General features: G+C 37.9%; 1 protein-coding gene across 1 annotated transcript; it reads left to right on the forward strand.

The window, feature by feature from the left end:
• The first annotated feature begins 22686 nt into the window (after positions 1 to 22686).
• LOC145774455 (uncharacterized) lies at positions 22687 to 24357 on the forward strand. Its single transcript, XM_082585710.1, has 2 exons — positions 22687 to 23978; positions 24159 to 24357. The coding sequence occupies exons 1-2, from the start codon at positions 23833 to 23835 to the stop codon at positions 24355 to 24357; spliced, it is 345 nt and encodes a 114-aa protein (XP_082441836.1). The 5' UTR covers positions 22687 to 23832.
• Positions 24358 to 24927: the final 570 nt, after the last annotated feature.

The raw sequence follows: 24927 nt of genomic DNA on the forward strand, positions 1-24927 counted from the left end.
TGCACTGAATAAGTGCGAAATATATTTTCTGTAACATCTACTGACAACTGATTCCTGTTACCTTAGCAATTGAGGTTTTAGCTTTCTAGATATGGAACAGGGATCGTTTCAGAATAAGACTAGGTCAGAAAGCGAGGCAGACTCATACGCAGCTCAGCATCAGCCAAGAGCAGTTAGCCACTGTAGCTTTGTAAAATTAATGTTTTGATCTCTTTTTTGAAACAATGAAATGATAAGTTTTTTAGCCTACTTGGAGCCTCTGACCAGAGCATTGGTCCCAATACCTGCATGGACTTCTTGCCAAATTCTGTGTTTGATCTGTTTATAAAATAGTTGTTGCTTGTTTGATATCTTGTGTTATGCTGATGAATAGATGAAGCATTTGTAAATAAATCACAATACGTAGACGGATACTCATTCATATGAACTTTGTACATATGTTTTTTTATTTCAATGTTATGTATGTCTTTTAGTTTCAAGATGTTCATTTTGAAAAATAAAAAATTTGTGTGAGCATAGTAATTTTGTTTCGTAATTAGGCTATTCTTATAACCTTTTTTTGTAATTTTATTAAAGGATCCAGTGCACTGTCACAGGCCTTTCCCCAGCTTGAAATACAATATTGCAAATGACAGTAAATCAAAGCGTGATACACATCTTTTAAAGTGTCTGTGTTGATATAATTTCTGAATTTAAGCAACGCCCATAAACCTTTTGCTACTTTTCCGCAAATTTTATCTATGTGATATTTCCATGTTAATTTGTTATCTATGTAAACGCCAAGGTATTTTATTTGATCTTTTTGTTGAATGCTTGTGTTACCAATGTTAACGTTAAATTTTTTTATGTGTTTTTTATTTGTTATTAGCATGTATTCAGTTTTTGAGAAATTTAACGATAATCTATTAAGCTTCAACCAGTTGTAAACTTTTTGCATTTCGGCATTCACATTGTTCTGCAAATTTATTTCACATTTGTCGCTCATCGTAAGATTGGTGTCGTCAGCAAATAGTTTAACATTCATGTTTGTTGAATTTGGTAAGTCATTTATATACAGTAAGAAAAGAAGGGGTCCCAATGTCGATCCTTGGGGCACACCGCAGGTAACCTGTCTTGAGTTTGAAGAGATTCCATTGACGACCGTGCGCTGTAGACGATTGCTGATATAGCTTTTTAACAATTGTAATGGAAGGCCCCGAAAACCGTATGTTTGCAGTTTCTGTATGAGAATAGTGTGATCAACTGTGTCGAAGGCTTTAGCTAAATCAAGAAATACAGAGCAAGTTGTATCTTTATTATCTAGGTTAGTTAAGATGTTATCACAAACGTTTGACACAGCTAACGCAGTGGAATATTGTGGTCTAAATCCATAGGCTACTGATGTGGAGTGATCAGGTATTTTTTTGTTAGATAATTGTACATTTGTTCATACAGGCATTTTTCGAATATTTTGGTGAAGGGGGACAATAGTGATATGGGCCTATAGTTGGAACAATTTTTCCTGGAGCCACTTTTGAAGATTGGGGTAACTTGAGCGACCTTTATAGTACATCAGGATATACACCTTTATCGATACACTCATTGAATAAGTTGGTGAGGAAAGGGGCGACTATTGGTGAGGATAGTTTGACAAATCTTATAGGTATTCCATCATGTCCTGTACTTTTAGAGACAGAAAGATTATTAAGATGTTTTAACACTTCTTCTTGATTGACAGGTTTTAGGAAAAAGGAGAATGGGACACTTTGCAATTTCAGTAATGAGCCAGGAGACGGTAGAGGGATTTTAGATGCCATGGAAGGACCAATTTCTGTAAAATAATAATTAAAACAGTTACTTGTTTGTTTGTTTGTTTGTTTATCTTTATCCTGCATTGCGGGAAAGCGGACTTGAGCGCTATGCATCGGTGTACGCCTTCCGACATACACCTGACCCACGCTGCAGCCGACGGCAATGTCTGTTTCCGGTTGTCTACTTTACTTATGACTTAAATTTGGTACTACCCATTACTCGAAATCGATCACTAGGTAGAGGCAATTATCGTTAAGTTTCTTGCCCAGAGAAACAACAGCAAGTGCGGGTGGCTGGAGTCGAACATGCAGGCTCTCGACTGCGAGCCCAACGCGCTAACCATTCGGCCACGGCTGCCGACTTATTTGTGCAGGGTCAGATATTTTTTCATTGTCAGTGCTAATTATTTCTTCTGGTATTTGAGCTGTGTGCTTATGTTTGTACTTGATGATGTCATTTATAGTTTTCCATATTTTTCCAGTGTTGTGCTTGCTTTGCGTAATAAGAAAACTGTAATGCATTTTTTTTGCTTGCTCTTTGGTATGAGTAAGTACATTTCTGTACTTTTTGTATGTTGCTTGTGCAGAAGTGTTTGTTGGGTCTTTTATTTTTAAGAGATATAGTCTGTTTTTAGTTTTGATGGAGTTCAAAATTCCTTTTGTTAGCCATGGTTTGGTCTTGAGTTTTTTTTCTCTTCGAGACAACAATCGTAAAGGTGCGTGCTTGTTTAAAGTTTCATTAAAAGTGTCGATGAAATGATTAAATTTGCTATGAACTGAATCATTCCTTTCTGTGTATTGGTTGATCAAGCTATTTTCCAGATCACAAACGAATTCATCAGCAACAAAGTTTTTTATGTTCCTTACTTTTTGTGTATATTTTTCTTGTTTTGGTTTTACAGAGTTTATCACAACTACAATCGGAAAGTGGTCAGAAACATCGTGAATAAGAACATGGCATTGAATTTTATTTGATTGGTCATTGCTGTATACATGATCGATTAAAGTTGAACTTGTGGAAGTTACACGGGTTGGAGATTGTACTAATTGATTCCCAGCTAGAAATTTCACGTGTATTACACGTAGATTCTACGTACCTTGGGTCGTATATTATACGTTAATTTTCACGTATAATACACGCATATGTGTTGACACTATTTCACGTGTATTACACGTATATTTGGTGGTGGATTTTACGTGTTTTACGCCCGCATTACACCTAATTTCCTCGTATCTGATAACACTAATACACGTGTTTTCCACGTATATTTGGTGGTGGATTTTACGTGTTTTACACCCGCATTACACCTAATTTCCTCGTATCTGACACATAGACTCTATGGACCTTGGGTCGTGTATTATACGTTAATTTTACGTATTATACGTCGACACTATTTCACGTGTATTACACGTATATTTGGTGGTGGATTTTACGTGTTTTACACCCACATTACACCTAATTTCCTCGTATCTGACACGTAGATTCTACGTTCCTTGGGTCGTGTATTATACGTTAATTTTCACGTATAATACACGCATATGTGTCGACACTATTTCACGTGTATTACACGTATATTTGGTGGTGGATTTTACGTGTTTTACACCCACATTACACCTAATTTCCTCGTATCTGACACGTAGATTCTACGTTCCTTGGGTCGTGTAGTATAGGTTAATTTTCACGTATAATACACGTATAAGTGTCGACACTATTTCACGTGTATTACACGTATATTTGGTGGTGGATTTTACGTGTTTTTACACCCAAATTCTACCTAATTTCCGCGTACCGTATCTGAAATCAACAATTTAACACATTTGTATTTATTTAACACATTTGTATAACACATATTGTTATAAGAGGCTACTGTCCAATTGTGACCCTTCTAGCACTCATTCGGAGAGTTAATGCTTGTTTTGAACTTTATTTGGAATTAGAGAAGAAAAAGAGAAGAAAAAGAGAAATAGCAGTGGTGGGAATCGAACCCGTGTCAATGAAATGACTACTTTCTAGCCCTAACTCTAACCCCTAAGCCAACCAGCCGACAAAAAATCCATCACTTAATTTGCTTTCTATCATCTTCTTTTCGCCATTTTTACGTCACTTAAACCGGAGCTTATGATTGGTTGGCGGTTTCATTCTAGTCATTTTTAGTGGCAGAATGTCGACTTGTTAAAGTGGCTGCCGTACCAAACCTTAGTAAGTAATTGTTTAATATCAGTAAGCGAGACCACTTAAATTTACACTAAGAACTATCGTTAAAAGATCACATTAATTTGCGACTAAAAAATGTCATGAAGTTTCCTTTTTACGTAACGTAATAAAAACGTGTAAAGACACCTACAAAAACACATAATCTAACTTATATCCTAAAAAATGCGGAGGAGCGTGGTTGACACCAATCCACTTGAGTGGAGAATTCTTTCTGTTTATACCGTCTTTGGGAGGTAGTTTTACCTAACACAGATTAAAAATTGCCCAAATGAACGAAAGAACTTCAACACGTTTAATATACGTGGAAAACACGTGTTACTTTTCAACAGATGGAAACGTGCAATACACGTGGAAACAACATATAATCAACATACAAAAAATTCCGGTAAACATCCTTCTGCTGGGGTAAACATTTTTTCTCTTTTGTATGCCCTCTTCTGGGTGTGATTTTACCTTATATACCTTAAAAATTAGTCAAATAATCATAGGATTTTGAACACGTGTAATATACGTGGAAAACACGTGTTATTTTGCAAGAGTTATATTCACAAAATAATCCCTGATAAAACTTCTAGAATCATATTTACACACTAGTCATACTAAATGATAGCTAAAATATGTTTCTAAAAAAATGTTTTTTAAACAAGTGAATTTTTGTTGGTGTACACAAACTCCTTAATAACACCTGAATTCTACCTAAGATACCATACTACCTAAAATCAACCAAAAGTCAACGTGTAATATACGTAGCTTTCTAGCTGGGTTGCAGCCTAAAGAGAGAAACGCATCACAGTAAATCAAGGATGTTTATAATTTATAACAAATTTATAACACTTTAAATCTTAATGGATTTCTCAAGAAAATGGCAGAACGGCACACTCATTTCTCGACCAAACGTCAGGTCAAACAAAGCAACAGCAAATCTTATAGCAGTTTCACCACCATTCCATACATACAGGGAGTTTCTGAGTCGATAAGACGAGCATTGAATAGCGTCGGAGTTAAAGTCGCCATGAAACCATTTCAAACCATCGGCAATATTTTATCACTACCAAAAAACCCTACCCCTTTTCACAATAAATGTGGTATTGTTTATGAAATTCCGTGTAATGATTGTGACGCAGTTTATATTGGCCAAACTGAACGTAGTATAAATTCCCGGGTCAAAGAACATTGCAGAGCTGTCAAAAATATGGAACATGAAAAGTCAGCCCTTTGTTCACACATGTTAGAAGAGGATCACAAAATTAACTGGTCAGAAACGAAAATTTTGAAAAATGAAAGTAATTATTATCAACGCACCACCGCAGAAAGTTGCTCCTTCAACATCACATCCAAACATTGCAATGTACTCAACCGGAACGACGGAAACCTTTTACCAAAACCTTATAAATCATTATTATCTCGACATGCAGGCTTCAAGCCTACTGTTACGGATCCCCTTCAAATTTAAGCGTTCTTTGCGACCGTTAAATTCTTTATCGATTGTCTATCAATTAATCTCGTGACGTCATCTCGCGGTCGCTTTAGAACTGTCTTTTAGATACTGACATCGCTAGAGTCAGGTCAGGACGTATTTTGCTGTCTCATAATTACTAGACAGTGGTTGTTTCAATAATTGGTAATCCTTTCATCAACCTCATCACTCAAATTAAGTTGATCGTTGTTTACATCATAGGCTTGAGCCACAATTATACTGTGTTACCCATCTCCTTTGGTGATTTAACTGAGTGTGGTATTTAGACAGTGTGGGTGTCAAGTCAGGAATAATTAGGTTAGGGTTGACGACTGATCTACCAGACTATCCACTAAAATTAAGTAGGCGAGCAGCGGCGGTAACACTTACTTAAACACAGTTGGAAACGTTATTACAATCTAATTTTGTCTCGAATTTCTACTGGTCTTCAGTGCTTCGAATTTATGTTTATTGTTGGAAGTTTTTTACGTAATTTAACGTCGAAAGTAACCACACATCATTAGCCAATCTTTAAAACATTGTGTTCTATTTCTCTTGCCTTCAATCGCACTTTTTTCTGTTGGTCGTCACTGCTTCGATTTTTTATGTTTATTGTTGGAAGTTTTTACGTAATTTAACTTGGAAAGTAACCGCTCACACATCATTGGCCAATTTTTTTTAAAATATTGCGTGTTTTATTTTTTCTTGCCTTCAATCGCACTGCAGTATACAACCTGGTGAAATTTTATTTTGTATGTTATTCGCTCTGAGGCTGCGCATTGTCATGGTGCGCGAAACGTCAATGAAGCAATAAACCATCTTGTTTGTTGTTAATTTTACTTTCAATTTCATCAGATGAACGTAGCAACTAGTGCTAGAAACGATAATTGTTCTGATGAACACCCAAACTTTTCAGTATTCAGTGAAAAGGATGTTTTGGATGGTGAGCAGGTAGAAACTTGATGCACAGATAAAACTTCTTACATGTCCTATTTTATATGACTTTGGTTGAAGACATTTTTCACTGCAAGGTTTTCGAGTCAGTCGAAAAATATACGACTCCGACTCCTCGGTTTATTAATGTCTGGCTCCGTCCCTATAACTCAGTTGGTTTACGCATGACTTCTCGAACGAAGAAGCTTCAAGATCAAACGGCGTTGGTTCGACTCTCGGGGTGTGCGCTTGAGCAACGCACGTTAAGGACTGCTCTCTGTAGCGCCTGCGGCTTTTTTCGTGTTTGCTTTAGTCTAATTGCCGTTGTGAAATTTGTGTTTCGTAGGAATTTGAAACGCTGGCTGAAAATTAAGGCGTTTCCTCGGAATTTGCACCACTTATCAGGGTTTGATTTACATACGTAGTTTTAAGCCTGGTCTACACTACAAAATATTTTGAGCTGAGCGTGGCGCATTCTTTGTTTTTTTTTTTTTTTTTTTTATTACACAACAATAACAACACAGATAACAAACACAAAAATATTGTACTCATCAGCACATTAGCAAGATGCATGCAAGTTCTAGTTCACAATCTATCTATGTCATGTGGTTCCATTTCAATTGGTGTTTTTTCAAATTCTTAGACTTTACGGCGATCACTCGCTCTGATTGCTGAGTTTCTTTCACCGTTTGAATAAACTGGGAAATTGTCGGGTAAGCTTCGGCATATTTGCATCGATAAACAACATAACGTGCGCATAAAAGTAAACAATTCAACAAATTAGAATTCACAGTTCCAAACAGAATCAACTGGTCATTAGCTATGACAGGGTATCTCAGTTTTGCTGATATCCAAGAAAAAACATCTTCCCAATAATTTTTTACAACATGACATTCGCAAAACAAATGAAAGGTATTCTCCGTAGCAATTTTGCAAAATGTACAGAGGTTGCTCTCCTTCAGACCAAACGCAAACAACGCGTCATTGGTCACAATTGCTCTGAGGTTCAACTTTATTTGGAATGCTCGTAGTTTGCTCTCTAGCGTGCAGTAGTGTACAGATTTGTAAATGTTTTCCCACCGCGTCAGGTTCCAATTCATTCCAGCAATGTGCTGCCATCTGTTTTGTTGCTTTGTAGGAATTAATTTGACTTTGTCAAGGTAAAAGTGATATGCAGTTTTTGTTGACTCGCATATTGTGTTTAGGTTGGATGTGAGTGTGGTAATGTTGGTGGTGTAGTTTGGGCGATTTAAATTGCCGTTGTCTCCATCCCAGGAAGGAGGTAATGATGAGATGAGTTCGATAAATTTAATAAATGTTTCGTTGCTGGGTGTCAAGTTGTAAGCTGAGCATATGTCATCGTAAGACTGGTACTGTCCGTTATGGTCTAGCAATTGGCCAAAAAAGAGAATTTGCGCCTCAGCTAATTCTTTATTATACAGAGATTTCCCATTGAGTTTTATTGACTTATTTAACCATAGGGGCTGATGCAAAGTCTCGGCGTGTGATGCGTTGTGGTGACAGTATAATATTTGCAGAGACTTCATGCAAGCAGAGGTTGACTGGAAGGGTATAATATTTTTGATTTTTTTGTTTATTGAAGTAAAGGTGCTGGTTGCTAGACACATGACCATGGTTGGGGATACCAAAGCTTGTTCAACAATTTTCCAAGGAGCAGAATAATCTTCATCGAGCAGTTTGCTTATCCATCGAGATTGGAACGCATAGATGTAAGACTGCATGTCTGGCATTCCTATGCCTCCTTCATGTATATCACAGCAAAGAGTCATGCGACTTACTCGTTCCCAAGACGAGCCCCACAGAAATTGGAAAAGTTTTCTGTTGATGTTAGACAAAAGTTTTTTAGGCATCGAAACAGGAAGAGCGTTAAGTTTATACATCAACGTGGACGTCAACAAACTTTTAATGATTGTTTTTTTCCCCAATAATGTTAAGCCTCGCGAAGACCATATGTTTATCAAAGTTGAAATTTTCTGTAGACAAGGGTCAAAATTTAGAGTGCCAATAGTTGTCGGTGATGCCTGTCTGACTGGGACAATAATGCCAAGGTAAGTAAAATTGTTTTCTGCCCAAATTAGGTTCGGGCAAGCTAAAGGCTTGCTATTTCCAAAGTTTGTACCAATGTGAAAACCTGTAGATTTTGTTTGGTTTATTTTACACCCGGAAAGTGAGCCGAACTTGTCAAACAATGTTAACGCATTACTTATCGTTTCTTCGTTACCATCAGTGTACAATAAAGTGTCATCAGCCAGTAAAGAGATTTTTATCTCATTGTCTAGCACTTTAATCCCCTTTATATCGTCATTGGATCGCACCGCTATTGCAAGCATCTCTATGCATAGGGCAAAAATTGTCGGCGATAAAGGATCGCCTTGTCTCACGCCTCGCTGAACATCAAACTTTTCTGAGAAAAAACCATTGTTGGTAATTACGCATGTAGGATTTTTATAAAAGATTTTGACCCACTCTATAACTTCGTTTTCAAATCCAAACGCTTTCAAGCATTCGAATATGAAATTCCATTCTAAGGTATCAAATGCCTTATAAAAATCTATTGAGAGTATTGTTCCGGGTATGCGTTTGTGTTCAGCGTAATCCATTATGTTAAACAATAAACGAATATTGTCTCCAATATATCGACCAGGAATGAAGCCTGATTGGTCACGAGCGACAAGCGCATTTAGATGCCGTTTTACTCTGTTATTGATTACTTTGCTAAGAATTTTGTAATCAGCATTCAAGAGGGTAATAGGTCTGTAACTATCTGGCAATAGTGGGTCTTTGTTTGGTTTGAGCAAAAGTGTTATAACTCCTTCGGACTGGGTAGGCGTTAATTGAGAATGCTGTTTTGTGAAACAGACAGATTTCATAAACACTTGCTTTATTTCAGGCCAAAACACCTTGTAGAACTCGATAGAAAAACCGTCTAAACCAGGAGATTTATTCTTTGCCATTTTTTTAATAGCACAAAAGCATTCATCTTCTGTGATTTCATTAACCAGCAAGTTGTCTCTGTTTACAGTTGGGATGGACAACGAGGAGAGAAACTTTTTGATTTTTTGTGTCATAGAAAATGTAATACAATTTTGGTAAAGAGGTTACTTTCTTCAGCCACAGACATATACAACCAAGCAACCTAGAGGTTACTTTCTTCAGCCACAGACATATACAACCAAGCAACCTGTGTATAAAACGTTCAAAGTTGGCTATTATTTTCAGCTTAAATCTAGGACTCCCTCCTACTTGTGTTCAAATGTCGTGTACAAGTTCACTTGTTCGCATGACGCGAATTGTACATACATCGGTATGTCTACGCGGCATTTGGCCACGAGAGTGAGGGAGCACTTGGATTTAACTAATTTGAACAAGCAAAGTGCCATTAAAGATCACATATTCGATTGTCAAACATGTTCAAATAACAAACCATCCTTGGAGTCCTTTAGAATTATGCGTAAATGTTTCACCGAATTCGACACTAAAATCCACGAGGCTTTGCTAATAAAATCATACAATCCTCGCCTCAATACACAGTTGTTTGCCTCAGGTGCTTCTTATCTACTCAACGTCTTTTCTTGATACGTCATATGTTGCGTCTTTGCCTGGTGTAATTTAAACGCCACGTGATGTGCCTTTCTTCTGCTCTGCCGTTTCATTTTGCATTTCGTTTTTCAATTCAGTGTTTAGATCAGTCATTCATTTTCATTGTAGATATGATAAGCAGTTATTTTTTGTTACTTGATAAGGGCTAACGTGTGTATGGCCGAAAACGTTTGTAGCTTATAGTTTATGTTCAATTTTAATCCATTATGTTAAATGCCGTGTGGTTGCTTGGTTATAGAAAATGCACTTTGTGTTTTATATAAATTTCCATAAAAACAACTTAGAGTTTTAAGAATTTCTTTTGGGTTAGTCACGTGTGAATCATTCGATTTTAGACACGTTATCGTTTTTTTGACGCCTTGTCGTCTTTCCAAATTTAGAAAATACGCAGTGTTTTTTTCTCCTTCCTCGGCCCACCTGGCTCGACTTCGAACAATCGCTGCGCGGGTGCGAGCTTCCGCAAATTTATCAAACTCAAGCTGCAGAGCCTTCAATGAATTCAACAACTCATCGTCGGGGCTTGCGTCAGAGATTCGTTGCTTGATGTCTTCAAGTCGTTTTTCAATGTCGGTTTGCTTTGCCTTTAATTGTTTTGATTTATAAGCACTATATTTGATGATATGGCCACGCAGACCGCATTTTAAGGCGTCCCACAGAGTGTTGGGATTAACATCTGGTGTGTCATTGTGACTAATGAACTCCCGAATGAACTCTTTTGTTTCAGTTGTAAACAAGCGATCGCTCAGCAGAGAGCCATTAAATTTCCAATATCCTCTCCCGCGCTGGTTTGGAGATACGTTCAATAATAAATTGACTACGCTGTGGTCAGATTTTACGCTTGATTGAATAGAACAGCTTTCGCACTGTTGGGTTAAATTCTTTGATACCAGGAAAAAGTCTAATCTAGAGGCAGTGAAGGGATTTGCTTGTATTCGTGTAAAAAGCTTTTTGTTTGGGTGCTTAAGTCGAAATATGTCAAGCAGTTGTAAATGCTCCATGTGGTGAAGGAGTGTTTGACTGGAACGGAAGTTATTATGTTTTCGGGCACCTCCTTGCTTATCCAAATTTTCGTTTAAAACGAGATTGAAATCTCCACCTACGATTAAATTTTCGTGATCAATGCTTTCAAGAATTGAAAACAGGTTGTCGTAAAATTGCGGTTGGTCAAGGTTTGGGCCATAAATGTTGAATAATGTGAGCTTGCACTCTCCAAATTTGATATTGCAGATAACGTATCTTCCATTTGTATCTATAGTTTTGTCCGTAATGCTATTCAATTTGTCTGAAAAGCGTTTCGAAAATAGAATTGCGACACCTCTACTAGCTGAAGTACCGTGACTGAACAACACTTGACCCCCCCATTCCATTTGCCAACGCTTTTCAACGTCAGGCGTGCTGTGGGTTTCTTGAAGGAGAGCAACGTCACAAGTCTTATTTTTCAAATAATTAAAAACAATTTTTCGCTTCATCGTATCTCCAAGGCCATTTACATTATAAGTGACAATCTTTAAGTTTGACATAGCCATTTAAATTGTAATAAAAGTGCAGCACATAAAATCGTTAATATCAATCTTGTTTTTGAAAACACTGAAAACCGCATTGACACAGGAAAGGTTCCTTATCACATTCATAAACATGAAATTCTTCACATTTACAGTACAAAATAATTTTATTGCATTTTATATTTTGGCAAACCTTACTTTTAGATTTTTGTGGCAAGGTGTTCAGCGTGTTACAAAAGCAAACAATGCCTTGCTTCTTACATATACCACAATCAAAAGTGTTACCTTTTTGGGTCTCTGGAACTAAAAATGAAGTTGTAGGGTCACAGCATGCTTTCATCACTTTGAAGTTAGTTGAGCAGCTGGGGCAGTGGTAGGTCGAAGAGTTGTTTATCATCTTCCCTTCTACCTGACAGTGTGTGCATTTCATAGTCGTTTCTTGGCGTCTGTTTGTCAATTTGGAGTTCGGTTTTTTGTTATCTGGGCTTTCCAGGGGTCGTTTTGTTGCCTTCGTTGTATGAGACGTTGGGATAATTACTTCTTCAGGGCTTTTCACGATATCAGATTTTTCTTTTAACGGTAAGGATGGAAATCGTCCGTTGGATTTCTTTTTTGGACAGGTTATTAGCTTGTGACCTGTATCTCCACATATTTTACAGGTTAGCTCCTGACCAGGGTAATTCACGTACAGTTCTTCTCCATCAACATATATGTAACTTGGAATCGGTTTATTCTCTAAGTCTTTTTGCTGCATTTTGACTATTCTCAAACCTGTCAGCAGTCCATTTTGATCTTTCACGCAGTTGATGGAAATGGGCTTTCCAAAATTTTCTTCTAGATACATGGCGATATCTTGATTTTCTAATGGGATTGGCACCCATCTAATTTTCACATCGATTTGATCGTAGTGGTACAACCCCACTTTCAAGATTGCATCTACCGATTGAAGTGCACTGTGGAGATTGAGCACGTGCTGTCGTTCGGTGCAAGTAACCTCGACAAAACCTTTTCGTTCAGCTATGCCGACAATGTTCTTTATATCAAACTTGCATTTCTTTATAACTTCGTAGATTTCTGTTCTAGAAAGCTGACTTCTGCTTTTAAATCTTAAACAGTTTGGTCTAGTTTTGACTTTCTTTTTAACATTGCTCTTAACAGCTTGCGAGTATGAATTGCTTTCCATTGAAAAATACGTCCGTCTGGCGCATTCTTTGTTTATTTAACACAAAGCTTCTCTCGGCAACAGCGCCGTCGTCGGCCTGAAAACGTCTGGTCATCGCGAGCTTTTTTACGCTCTGGAGAGATTCGCTTGACCAAGGTTCTGGCTCAGAATTTAGTTTGAGCTCAGGTTTTGGCATTTTGTGGGACTTTGGTGGAAAAGCAGTTTCAGTTTTCTGTAAAAATGGTACTCTGTTTCAGTTAATAGGTTAGTTGGTGTGTGTAGATAAAAATTAAAAGGTTAGCTTTAAAAAAGTCTTACATAGATCTACTTAGCTGTTAGTTTGGTTAAGGTGGCACTTCACTAGGCTTTTGGTATGATTAAAGTTGGCCTTCCAGCTAGTATGGTGGTCCTACCTCTTAGACAGATTCAAATTATCTTTAGCTGTTGGTCAGGTTTAGGTAGCACTTCACCAGGCTTTTGGTCAAACTTGGGTTGGCCTACCTGCTAGCCTTGCATTGATTGCAGTGTTCAACTGTACAAGTTAAAGGATAGCTCTAGGTCTACAATACTATTCTAGATTATTTTCAGTTGACCTATTACACTGTGTCAGTACAGCGATGGATGGGTTTGATTGATAAGTATAAATCAATTGAAGGCGAATTTCCAGCCAAATGACTTAACCAAACAGAAAGTGACGTTGTTAGCGCTTGAATGCACACGGTCGCAAGATCAAATTTGCCAGTGTAGACAGTTTTTAGTCAGTCGAGGCTTGACAAGGCAGGCGTTTGCGCTTTTCGGGCTTGTAGTGTAGACCAGGCTTTACGTTAAATGATATGAGATGTTCTACTGGTGCAAATTAAGCTAAACTATCACAAGATGTATACAGTGACAATCTGCTTTTATTCCGACGTTTCGTCAATCAGACACGACTGACTTCTTCAGGGGGCTAGACCAGGTAGTGACTACCTGTCTAGCATGGCAAAATACAGGACATATTGCTGAAAACAACTAAACATGCAAAATGAAAATTCAACTTCTGGACAAAAACTTATCGCGCGCAAAGTTTGAAATAAGTTAGAAAAAAGGGGGGACTTAATTGCGGTCAACAAGAAACTTAAATAACAACAAGATAGGAGAGTGAACGGCATGAGTCATGAATCGAGTTTTGTACGCACTACTGCACAGTTTTACAATCAGCATGAAACCAATTTAAAAAAAACGTCAAATAAGCACTTACAATAGTTTTTTGTAGATAGCGGGAAAAGAGATGCCATCATTGCGATTCATTACATGAAGCTTTTGATTGATGAACCAACTTTCAGAAAACATTCGCTTTTTATAATCACTTTCAACTTTTAGAATTTTAGAATTGCTCCAAGTTATTTTATGATCTGAAGTTATGGCATGCATGCAAGGAGCAGAATGTTCAGGGCGTTGATATTTGAAAGCTCTTTTGTGTTCATTAATGCGAGATTTGAGATCTCGCATTGATGCGAATGTTTTCTGAAAGTTGGTTTATCAACCAAAAGCCTCATGTAATGAATCGCAATGATGGCATCTCTTTTCCCGCTATCCACAAAAAACTATTGTAAGTGCTTATTTGACGTTTTTTTTTAATTGGTTTCATGCTGATTGTAAAACTGTGCAGTAGTGCGTACAAAACTCGATTCATGACTCATGCCGTTCACTCTCCTATCTTGTTGTTATTTAAGTTTCTTGTTGATCGCAATTAAGTCCCCCCTTTTTTCTAACTTATTTCAAACTTTGCGCGCGATAAGTTTTTGTCCAGAAGTTGAATTTTCATTTTGCATGTTTAGTTGTTTTCAGCAATATGTCTTGTGTTTTGGCATGCTAGACAGGTAGTCACTACCTGGTCTAGCCCCCTAAAGAAGTCAGTCGTGTTTGATTGACGAAACGTCGGAATAAAAGCAGATTGTCACTGTATACATCTTGTGATAGTTTAGCTTAATTTGCACCAGTAGAACATCTCATATCATTTAATTTAATGCCTGGTGAACAGCCTCATTCAATTTTTAGTTTTACGTTGTTGTAGCGTTGCGCATTTGACACATGCTGCATTGGTTGAAGCAATAAGACTCCTTTAAATCAATCGTTTAGCGTGAGACACAGTCAGTTGGTCAGTTTTCAGTATGGTTTCTGTCGGCCAGTTGTGTGGTGCCTTATTTTCTCAGTCAGTTTGCCACGGATTCCTTTCTTAGGGCGGAATTCAGATTTGCGTTTCAAAATAAGTCAGTGTTATGCGTAAGTCAGACTTATATAGGCCAGGCTTATACGAGAAGCTTATTTGCGATGCAGAAATTCGACTTACGCGCGACTTATATAAGACCGTATTAAGCCTCTTTGTTTTCGCGCGAAAGAGAAATTGCTATAGCAACTCTTTGGTTGAGGTAATGAAGCGTGAAACTGAAGGCTGTAAAGCTGAGCTACATTCCTTCTGAACCACCAAATAAGGCAATGTTGTGCTTTAAACTCACAACTAGAAAAAAGCACTTTTTTATGATGTTGAAATACGTTATAGTTGCATCAGTAAGTCGTTCTTTAACTAACGTAGATGCCAAGTAATCCATGACGCAACAGATCTAGCTCAAAAAGTTCATTCACAAGCAAGGAATACTCATTTAACAATGAAACAACGTAAAACAACGTTATGCCAATATGCACATGGCTTTCGTTTACAATAATTCATAAATTTGAAAGAATCAGGTTACTCAAGTTATTTTTGATGCCTAAATAGGAAAGTTTTGACTTTGCTTGCACAATCATGGCCAGGATTGACACGTGATGCACGGATTTTTGACAACAGCATCATTCGAGATAAATTTGAGAATGGAGAAATTGATGGAATCCTATTGGGTGACAATGGGTATGCACCGAGAAATACGCGCTACAATTCTGCAAACAGAACTTTGACTAATCCCGCCCAAGTCGCCATCGCTTCTCTGGAAATGGCCAGTTGCAAAAAATTGAAGGCTTATCAATAGCTGCAGTCAGTAGCGTAGCCAGGAATTTTGAAAGGGGGGGGTTTGACGACCCAGCGGCGGGGGGTCTGGGGGGGCTCCCCCAGAAAATTTTGAAAAATTACTTTGAATTTGGAGTATTCTGAGAGCATTTTCAACAAAAATGTGGTTACGAATATTCCTGTAAAATGGTGGTGTCTGGTGGCATAGCAAAAGGATAAGATCATGTTTTCTTTGGCATTTTTCGGAAATAAAGCTAAGTCTCTATGTTTTCTTGTTGCTAATTCCTGGCTGAGATGTTTGGTATTGGCAAAACTTGCTCTTTTAATGTAATTTTGTTTAAAATTAGGCAATTTTTTTTAGACTGAAAGCATCTTTCTCAATATAGTGACGTCACACGCGTGCCAAAGGGGGGGGTTGTAACCCCCAAAACCCCCCCCTTGGCTACGCCACTGGCTGCAGTATGGGCGGTATTGCATGCGATCGGGCTGTCAACGTTTCGTCCTTTTTAAACAATTCAAAGAGTTCCATAGTTGCAGTTTTGCTAAGACGGAAACGTTGACAAAACTGCTTGTCGCTAAGTTGAATAAAAGGATCTGCATGATCGCGAACAGGCCTTTCAATGTGAATATTTGCAAACTCTTCATCGAAGAGTTGCCTAAAAGCAATGGTTTGCAAATTTGTGAGAAAACGAAAATACAATTATATGCAATAATATACTGTGACCTAAGTATCAAACCAAAACCTGTGTCAATAACGCCAAGTTTCAGATGGACTAACTAACCCTAACTTTTTCAGCTGATCTGTGCCCAGACAGCAAGATTCGTCATTTTAACATTGATTCAACGCCTGCAGACGTTGAATCAATGTAAATATAACGGGTTTTGCTCTCTGGGTGGTCCTTTCAGTAGAGCTGTTCGTGTTAAAAACTTTAGTTAAATCTTTCCTCGCTTGATTATCTTGGAAAGGCTTTTTTATCATTTTTTTTATTTATTTTCCACCACTGGAAAGTCTTTGATGAGGTCAATAAGCAGTTGGCGTTCAGAATCGTTGTAATTAAATCCTCTTGGTATTTTTATTGAAATAAGAAATGATAATGCAATTTACATTAAAGGGTTACGGGAATTTGTATAAACTATGTTTATCAAAAAGCGCAGTAAACTCCCTCATCAAGTTGCTCACTGAATTTAAAGCAGTAGTTCATATCTTAGCGATAGTTAACTGACGCGAAGAAGTGTTTGCGTATAGCTGAGCTATATTCATGCTAAATCAACAAATAATGCAATGTTGTGCTATTTAAATCTACAACTAGAAAAAAGTCGTTTTTTGTGACGTTGAAATAGAAACGTTGTAGTTGCATCAGTAAGTTGTCCGTTAACGTAGATGCCAAGTAATCCATGACGCAACAGATCTGGCACAAAAATTTTCCTCACAAGCAAGTAATACTCATTAAGCACTGAAACAACGTTAAGACAACGTTATGCCAATACGCACATGGTTTTCGTTTGCAATAATTCATCAATTTGAAAGAATCAGACAACTCAGGTTATTTTTGATGCCTTGAAAGTTAAAAATAGTACAATCGTAGGAATACTGTTGCCAGTTTATGACTAAAAGGGCGGGCGCATAGACTCCCTTTGGTCTGAAAACTGTCAAATGTAAGATAGTTAATAGAGTTGTTTTTTCCTGGCATTGCAGACAAAGGAAAAAGTATGACCAATCACAATTATATGTTTGCAAAAGTGATGTTACAAGCAGTATTACTAAACTGCGTGTCAGCGTCTGGTTATTCAACAACACAAAATAGGCATTTCAAAATTTACACCACCAGCAATAACACTAGTAACCTACTATTGTCAGCGTCTGAAAGAAGTCTAGTTCGAGGGAACAGTCCCGATCAAGCCAACTGTCAGACCGAAACTCTGCCTGCAACCAAGCTAAGATAACAGGCACACCTGCTTCACATTAAAAACTATCAAAAAAGTCTCGTGGCCTTTGCACCAGACAGTCTATTTAAAAAAAAATGCTGTAACAAACCTCCTACTTTCAATACCTCCAGTATTAGCCAAACACTTTTCTTTCAACAGAGGCTTAAACCACCTCCGCAGGTGGCTTATATCTTTCGGCTTTTAAGCCGAGTATAAGCCTTGCTAAAGCGTAAGTCTGCTTTCTGAATCGCAAAATCGACGCTTAACGCAGACTTTTGTCCAGACAGACTTAAGCCGCCTTAAGTCTGGTTTCTGAATTCCGCCCTTAGAAGTCATGGTGTTAGTTTAATTATGGTTGTAGTGTAGTTTTTTATGTTCTGAATTAGTTTAACTCATTCTATTTGATTACAAGGCATTATTTGGCTACAACGTTCCGACTTGGAAGTTCATTCATTTCTTTGCAATAAACTTATACTCGCGAAAAGGAGCAAGGTATTGTTCTCAAGATCATCCCCACTACCGTACGCGCTAGTACCCGGAATGTTGCTGTAGCAGCTACAGCTAGGTATGGGCGGATCAGGGATATCTATACCTACGGGATTGGAAACTCTATCCAGTGCTACACATCAGTAGGGACGTAGGGTCATCACATTACTACGACTACAGAAAGATTAACAAAATACAATACCGACTAAAAGATATACAAAATTCGATTTTACAATAATAATACAAAATGTACACTCACATTAAAACTTAATTGATTATAAAAGTACATTTACGCTGCTAGAAAAAAAACGATGAATCCAAAAAATGAATGAATGCAACGAGTCCAAAAACCGCTTATACTGTTGTTCTTTAGCACTTTGCGTACTGCAAATCGGATCAGAAGTAAACGAGGAGTGTTCAGAAATCAGTGAAATATGCTGTTGTATCATCAACTTGTTCACAGACCAATCCAGTACGAAACCAATCCGTTTACGATGTCATCAGAACTAAAACAAATAGTCATTCTGAAAATTTTTTAAGCAGCAAACAAAATACTACATGACTGAACTAATGGAATACAAACAACTAAACAAACCAGGCAAGCGTAGTCCTTACAATTTACAGAAGGTGAATTGATTGTTACACTTTTGGTTTGTTTAGCCTACCACTTGCTGCCCTTTGAGGTCAATTTATGTGATTAACACAGAAGCGCACAAAGAAAAGTGACCCTACTGGTGTATAAAATGGTTTTCAGTTCCACAGAGTTTCCAATCCCGTAGTTATAGATATCCCTGGGGCGGATGTTCAGACCACTCGACGTCCGCTACACTCTCCAATCAGTGGCATCTAGGCTAATGGATGGAATAATTTCCAGGCAACAAGACTTCAACAATCGGAAAACTTCACTCTATCAATCTCGATGACTGGGCCTGCGTCAGTAATTCAAAGCCTCTACAAGTAGGCTATGCGAAACTGCCAGGATTAAGCTCTGCAGGAAGCTTTCCCAGTCAGAGGATGAAAATTCAATCACTCAATCAAACCCGCCGACTCTACAGCCCTGTTTTCTGTTAGCCTATTTTAATATTTCACTTTAGTATTAACGAACATTATCAATATTTAAAATTAAAACTTTCGATGGTCCAGAATAATCAAATTGAATTCGTTCAACACTGAGCGTACGCAAGCGTTTCTTCATGTTTGTGAAATGTATGTTATTGTGATGTAGGCCTAAGCTAATTGTACACAACACTACAGCGGCGTAACCAAAAGGACCTGTAAATTTTTGCCTCCTCTTACCCCCTGTAAAAATGAGAGTTTGCTTTCTTGCACCAAAGACAGGCAAGACACAACAATACAACAGGGTTGAGCATTATACCAACATATTTTACATATTTACAAATAGTTTAACAGTCAAGCGTTTTCGGTTTAATTTAAGCCCTTATCAGGAATCTGAAAATAGCCTATTTACAAAAATGAAATAAATTTCAACTACTTGAAGGTACCTAACTAACTGACAATATAAGCATCAATAAAATATTAATCATAGAAAACAGTTTTTGATTGGAATTTTGTAACTTATGGTGTGGCACTGTGGCTCTCCTAACTTAACTAGATTTGGTTGAACACATCGGTTTTCCTTGATCAAGCTGAAAGCAGGCCTATGTCACAATTGATAAAGTGTTATCTTGATCCAGATGGTTCGTTCTTTGGAAACGTCATTTTTGTCTCTTTATCTTCAATTATGAACAAACTGGTATCAGCAAGTGCAATCTGTATTACCTGGGGCAAAGGAATAAATACCCCCGAAATATTTTGGTTTAGCCTAAATACAATTAGGCCTATACATACAACCGACTAACAAACTTGTAGTTAAAAAAGTTGTATTCTTTTATCAAGTTTATGCGCATTTTAGTAGACTAAAGACTAAATTCGAGGCAGTGATATGCAATTTTGTTATTTAACGTTTTGCTGATCAGTAGCCAAATGTAGCCTAATGTCGAATGTTTGTTACCGGTACTAGCCTACGTAGCCTAAGTTACGACGCACACCTCAAATATAAGATGAACATTACATCAAATACACTTATTATTTTCTAAAACCTCTAGGGGAGACTCAGGTAAGTTGGCCCAACGGGCAAGTTGGCCCACTCTAAATATTTTTTTAAGCACAATAGTTATTGTGACGTATCATACACCTACCGAGAAAATGCTGTTTAAACTACCTTATCACCAGGTTGGGAGGTTCTAGCAAGCAGTATGAACTTGTAAGCTCGATATTTGTATGAAAGATTGTGATTCTTAAAATTTTTGGATTTTAGAATTTTTTACATGTCGTGTGAGTTTTTTCTTACTATGTAAGAAAGGTTATTATTTAGTGAGTGCAACACTAGGGTAGTTATTAGAGCTCATTTTGACGGTGAAGCCTTTGTTAGAAGCTTGATAGTTTGACATAAATTTTAGTTTTTACAATATGGCTGCCATGCAGGGAAGTTGGCCCATTTCGTAGGTGGGTAGGTTGGCCACCATGGCCAACTTGCCTTAATGAGGTATTATATAGAATGATAATGGACTAATTAATACAATGACTTATTTTTTCAAGATTGAAGCATCAAGTATCCAAAGTAAGTAAATCGCCGCTTTACATCAGCAATCAATAGGCTAACAATAGGCTAATGCACTTTCTAACATCGTTTTTATGCCACAGATTGCGACAGCTTATTCCTAACCCATATTGTAATAATAGAATAATGGCAAGTAATTACCGTAGATCAAGAAAACCAATCGCGAAAATGTGTCTCAGCAGGTGTATGAAGAGGGCTAAAGATGTTGAGGAATGGTGTGAGTCAAAGAAAAATATGCAACCACTTTTCAAGCGACGGTCTAAAACGTACCCCGCTTCGGAAATACATTAAAAAATGTTCCGATATTGGTACCCATGCAAAATGGAGTTTGTACTGCAAACAAGGTCCTACCTACCTATCAGCATCGTTAGGAATATAAAGGCATGCCGTTTTAACTACATGATATTTGATACAGCCGTCATTATTTTCGAAAGTTTATTTGGTGTACCCATGTACGAAAGGTTTACTGAGGTAAAATACTGCATTATAATAGTAGATTATATTATAAACCAAACCGGTACCGTACATGACTGCATACAATGTATGCACTATGCATGCCTGTATAAAACCAAGCAATAATTAGAAAGTAAAATTGAGGAGAAAGAGAGCTTTTCCACTGTTTATTATAGCGAGAGATGGACACGTTGGCCAGGTGGCCAACTTACCTTCCATGGTGGGCCAAGTTACCTGCACAGGCGGGCAAGATGGTCCATTTTAATTTTTTCGGAAAACGTGAAAAATTACATACCTAAGAATGTTGGTTTGATGCAAGAATATGTCCACTTCTAGAGTGATAAATTCTCTACTCTTCAGTGGCATTCGCTTTAACATATTTTTTGTTATTTGCTCACAAATTCAATTTTACATTTTGCTTGGCCAACTTACCCGAGTCTCCCCTACAGCCTGTTTCACTCTAAAAGGAGGATCATCAGACGGTCCTGAAAATTTTGGCATATGTTAAGAGATCTAAAATGATCTCCCTAAAAGAGAGATCATTAGACCGTCTCAGGCGATGATCTCCCATTAAATCTGATAAACGGTGATGATCATCAGACGGATGATCTCCCTTTTTCATCTATTATTTTTTATTTAATATCAGCTGGTTAGAAGCATATCAAACTATTTGATGCGGAAACATACAATTTCAATAATTTTTCACAAAATTTTGGGGGGAGGGTGGGCCCCTCCCCATAAATCCACGCCTGAGTGAAGACTAGGGTATTATAGGGGAGAATGGGATGAACACCTTTTGTTCAAGTTGGTTTTGCAAATGCACGATTTGCTTGGAAATGTTATAGGCCTACACCTTTGTGGCGGAAAAATAAATCCTTAGTTGATAGGGTGGTTCGGATATTTATCCTTGGACTGAGAAGGTAGCCACTTTAACAAGTCGAATTTCTGCCACTGCAAATGACTACAATGCAACCGCCAACCAATCAGAACATATTATAAGAGGCTACCGTCCAATTGTGACCCTTCTAGCACTCATCCAGAGAGCTATTGCTTGTTTTGAACTTTATTTGGTAATTGCAGAAGAAAAAGAGCAATAGCAGTGGTGGGAATCGAACCCGCGTCAATGAAATGACTACTTTCTAGCCCTAACTCTAACCCCTAAGCCAACCAGCTGACAAAAAATCCATCACTTAATTTGCTTTCTATTATCTTCTTTTCGCCATTTTTACGTCACTTAAACCGTAGCTTATGATTGGTTGGCGGTTTCATTCTAGTCAAGTTTAGTGGCAGAATTTTGACTTGTTAAAGTGGCTACCGACTGAGAAAGCCCCTGGTAGGTTAATCCTGGCAGTTTTGCATACCTGAGTGTCCACATTGGAAATAAATTTTATATTGACCACAATGCATGTACAATAACAGAGAGAGGGTGTGTAGTCGGTGAGATTTTGGCGTATCCGGAAAAAGACCGATTCCATCAACAAAACGGTCAATACAATTTTGTTGACACTGTTTTTTTTTAAAATATTGCGCTTTAAAACTTTATTTGAAATTAGAAGTGTTTTTTTTTCCAGTTTTGTAGAAACCGCTAATTCGATTACAAATTACTGTAATTGAAATTAAATTTTAAAACATTAAAAAATTTGGCAATTCTGAAAAACCTGGCAACACTAAAGGCGGAGTCGGCCACTTATAAATCGTGGAGTCGTATACTTTTCGTCCAAGTTTAATTGAATAGATGAATATTGAATATGTTTTCAAATATACTTTTATGTCCGATTTAACTGAGAAGTATCAATCACATAAATATTCTCTCCATATTTGAACCATTCTGTTCCTTCGCAATACACATCTGGAGCTGCACACCAAAGTTTTACGGTATTGATGTTGTAATCGCTGATAGTGCAAAGTCAGTGGGAGTGAGCAGCAGCCAAATCACCGGACGATAAGACCATTTACACTATAACACTCAAATCAAACTGGCTTATGCTTCAATCCATACAAATGGTTGAAACTTTGAATGGAATCAACATTTTATATTCTGGTGAAATTATTGACGTTAATTTTTATTTTTCTTAAGCAGGCGAAAACACCATATTTGGGCAAATGAGCTGTGGCTCTGAAAAGCATGGAAGAGACTCGACCCAAGCCGACGAGACTATTATGTCACAATCGCACATGCGTTGAAGCTGACCAAGACACCGGCTGATCATCATCGGCTCTGCCTGAATAAGCGATCGATCCATGGTGTCGATCCATCGTGTCTCTGACCAGGAAGTCGCACTGGCTCCTACGAGCGTTGCAACGATGCTGGATTGCCAGCAAATTAATATAAGGCTGAAAACGAGTGGCGGTTTATTGAAGTGGCCAGAGTTTAAAACTCACTGTCCCAGAAGCTAGAATACACCGAAAGTGAACTTGCGAAGCTTGATCTTGCTGATAACACCGAAGCTCCTGTCAATGATGATCGTTTGAGAAATACCGAGTGGAAAGTAACTTTCAGTCAATGAACTTGCTTATGCACTCACTCATACTCAACGCTTATATGTTCAGAGGCCCGATGTATGAAATTGCCCGTTTTATCAACGCTGACGAAGTGATTTAGCAATTTCAAATTTGCAGGTGTTCAAGTTATGTTGCAGTGAAGCAACAATCTGAAGCTGTCTGCGGCCACGAAATACAACTGAGCGCATGGAAGCGATGCTTGGAGACGTATCTTGCATAGCACAGCACCCCGGATTTGAGGGAGTTTGTATCAATCCGTGGGTGCTGGAGACCGCCCACATGGCTTATACGCAACATTACAATACTGCTACACAGCTCGCGACCCAACACAGGTAACATGTCATAGTCGATATCAAACAGTAAATGATGTCATTTCATTCAATGTCACAGTGGAAATCACCGTTTAGCCTTTGTTGAATAGTCAAAGTTCTTTATTAATGTAAGTTACTGCTGATAAAACCTCTTGCTATTTTTGAATGCAAACACGAGCGTAAAAAGTTTTATTTTTGCAGACGTAACAGACACATTGCCTGTAGGCAATTTATTCGATGGGTATGGGGATATCTTGGTCGATCCATCCGCGTTCCTCTACCATCATGTGTCGTCCACGCAATTCGAACAAAGTTTCCATGCCAGGACGATGAATACGTCGGATTTAAATTTCCTATTTTGAATTTTGATGATGATGATGAAATAAAAGTGGCTTTGTAACATCTCATCGCTTTTGTTTTTAAAACGGAATTCCGCAGATGCAGACATTTTCAGCTATCCTGAAGGACAAACCAGCATCTCATAGGAAAGGAGTTATGTACTTTGTGACGTCACAGCGTACGGCTGTATGCGCGCGAGGCCTCGCCAAGGGGAATCAACAAAAGCGGCCATAGCGAGACGAGGGCAACAAAATTTGGAATTTTGTTTTGCTAAAACGCATGTTGTACACAATGACATCACACTGAAACTAAAACTCGCAAAAAGTTAATTTGGGTTTCCCGCCTTTAAAGCACGGAACCAAAACCATTTCCATGCAACTTCCGTTATCAAATTTATAAGCATTCAGACAAAATCTGAGCAGCCAAACTACGTGCACTTCGGACAAACGTAATAATCGCGATTGTCAAAGTTCGGATAGGGCAACCCTGCAAAAAAATGAAAAGCGTCCGAAATGTCTTTGCTTTGACAAGTCAAACACCAACAAACCATAACAAGGGTAAGGAATAACTCTTATAGGTCCGTGCACAAAGCAGACAACGTTGCTACCTCTGGGCTGCTAGAGCGAAATCA

This window comes from Aplidium turbinatum, chromosome 7 (genome assembly GCF_918807975.1).
Source record: "Aplidium turbinatum chromosome 7, kaAplTurb1.1, whole genome shotgun sequence".
In the NCBI taxonomy this organism is placed as follows: Eukaryota; Metazoa; Chordata; class Ascidiacea; order Aplousobranchia; family Polyclinidae; genus Aplidium; species Aplidium turbinatum.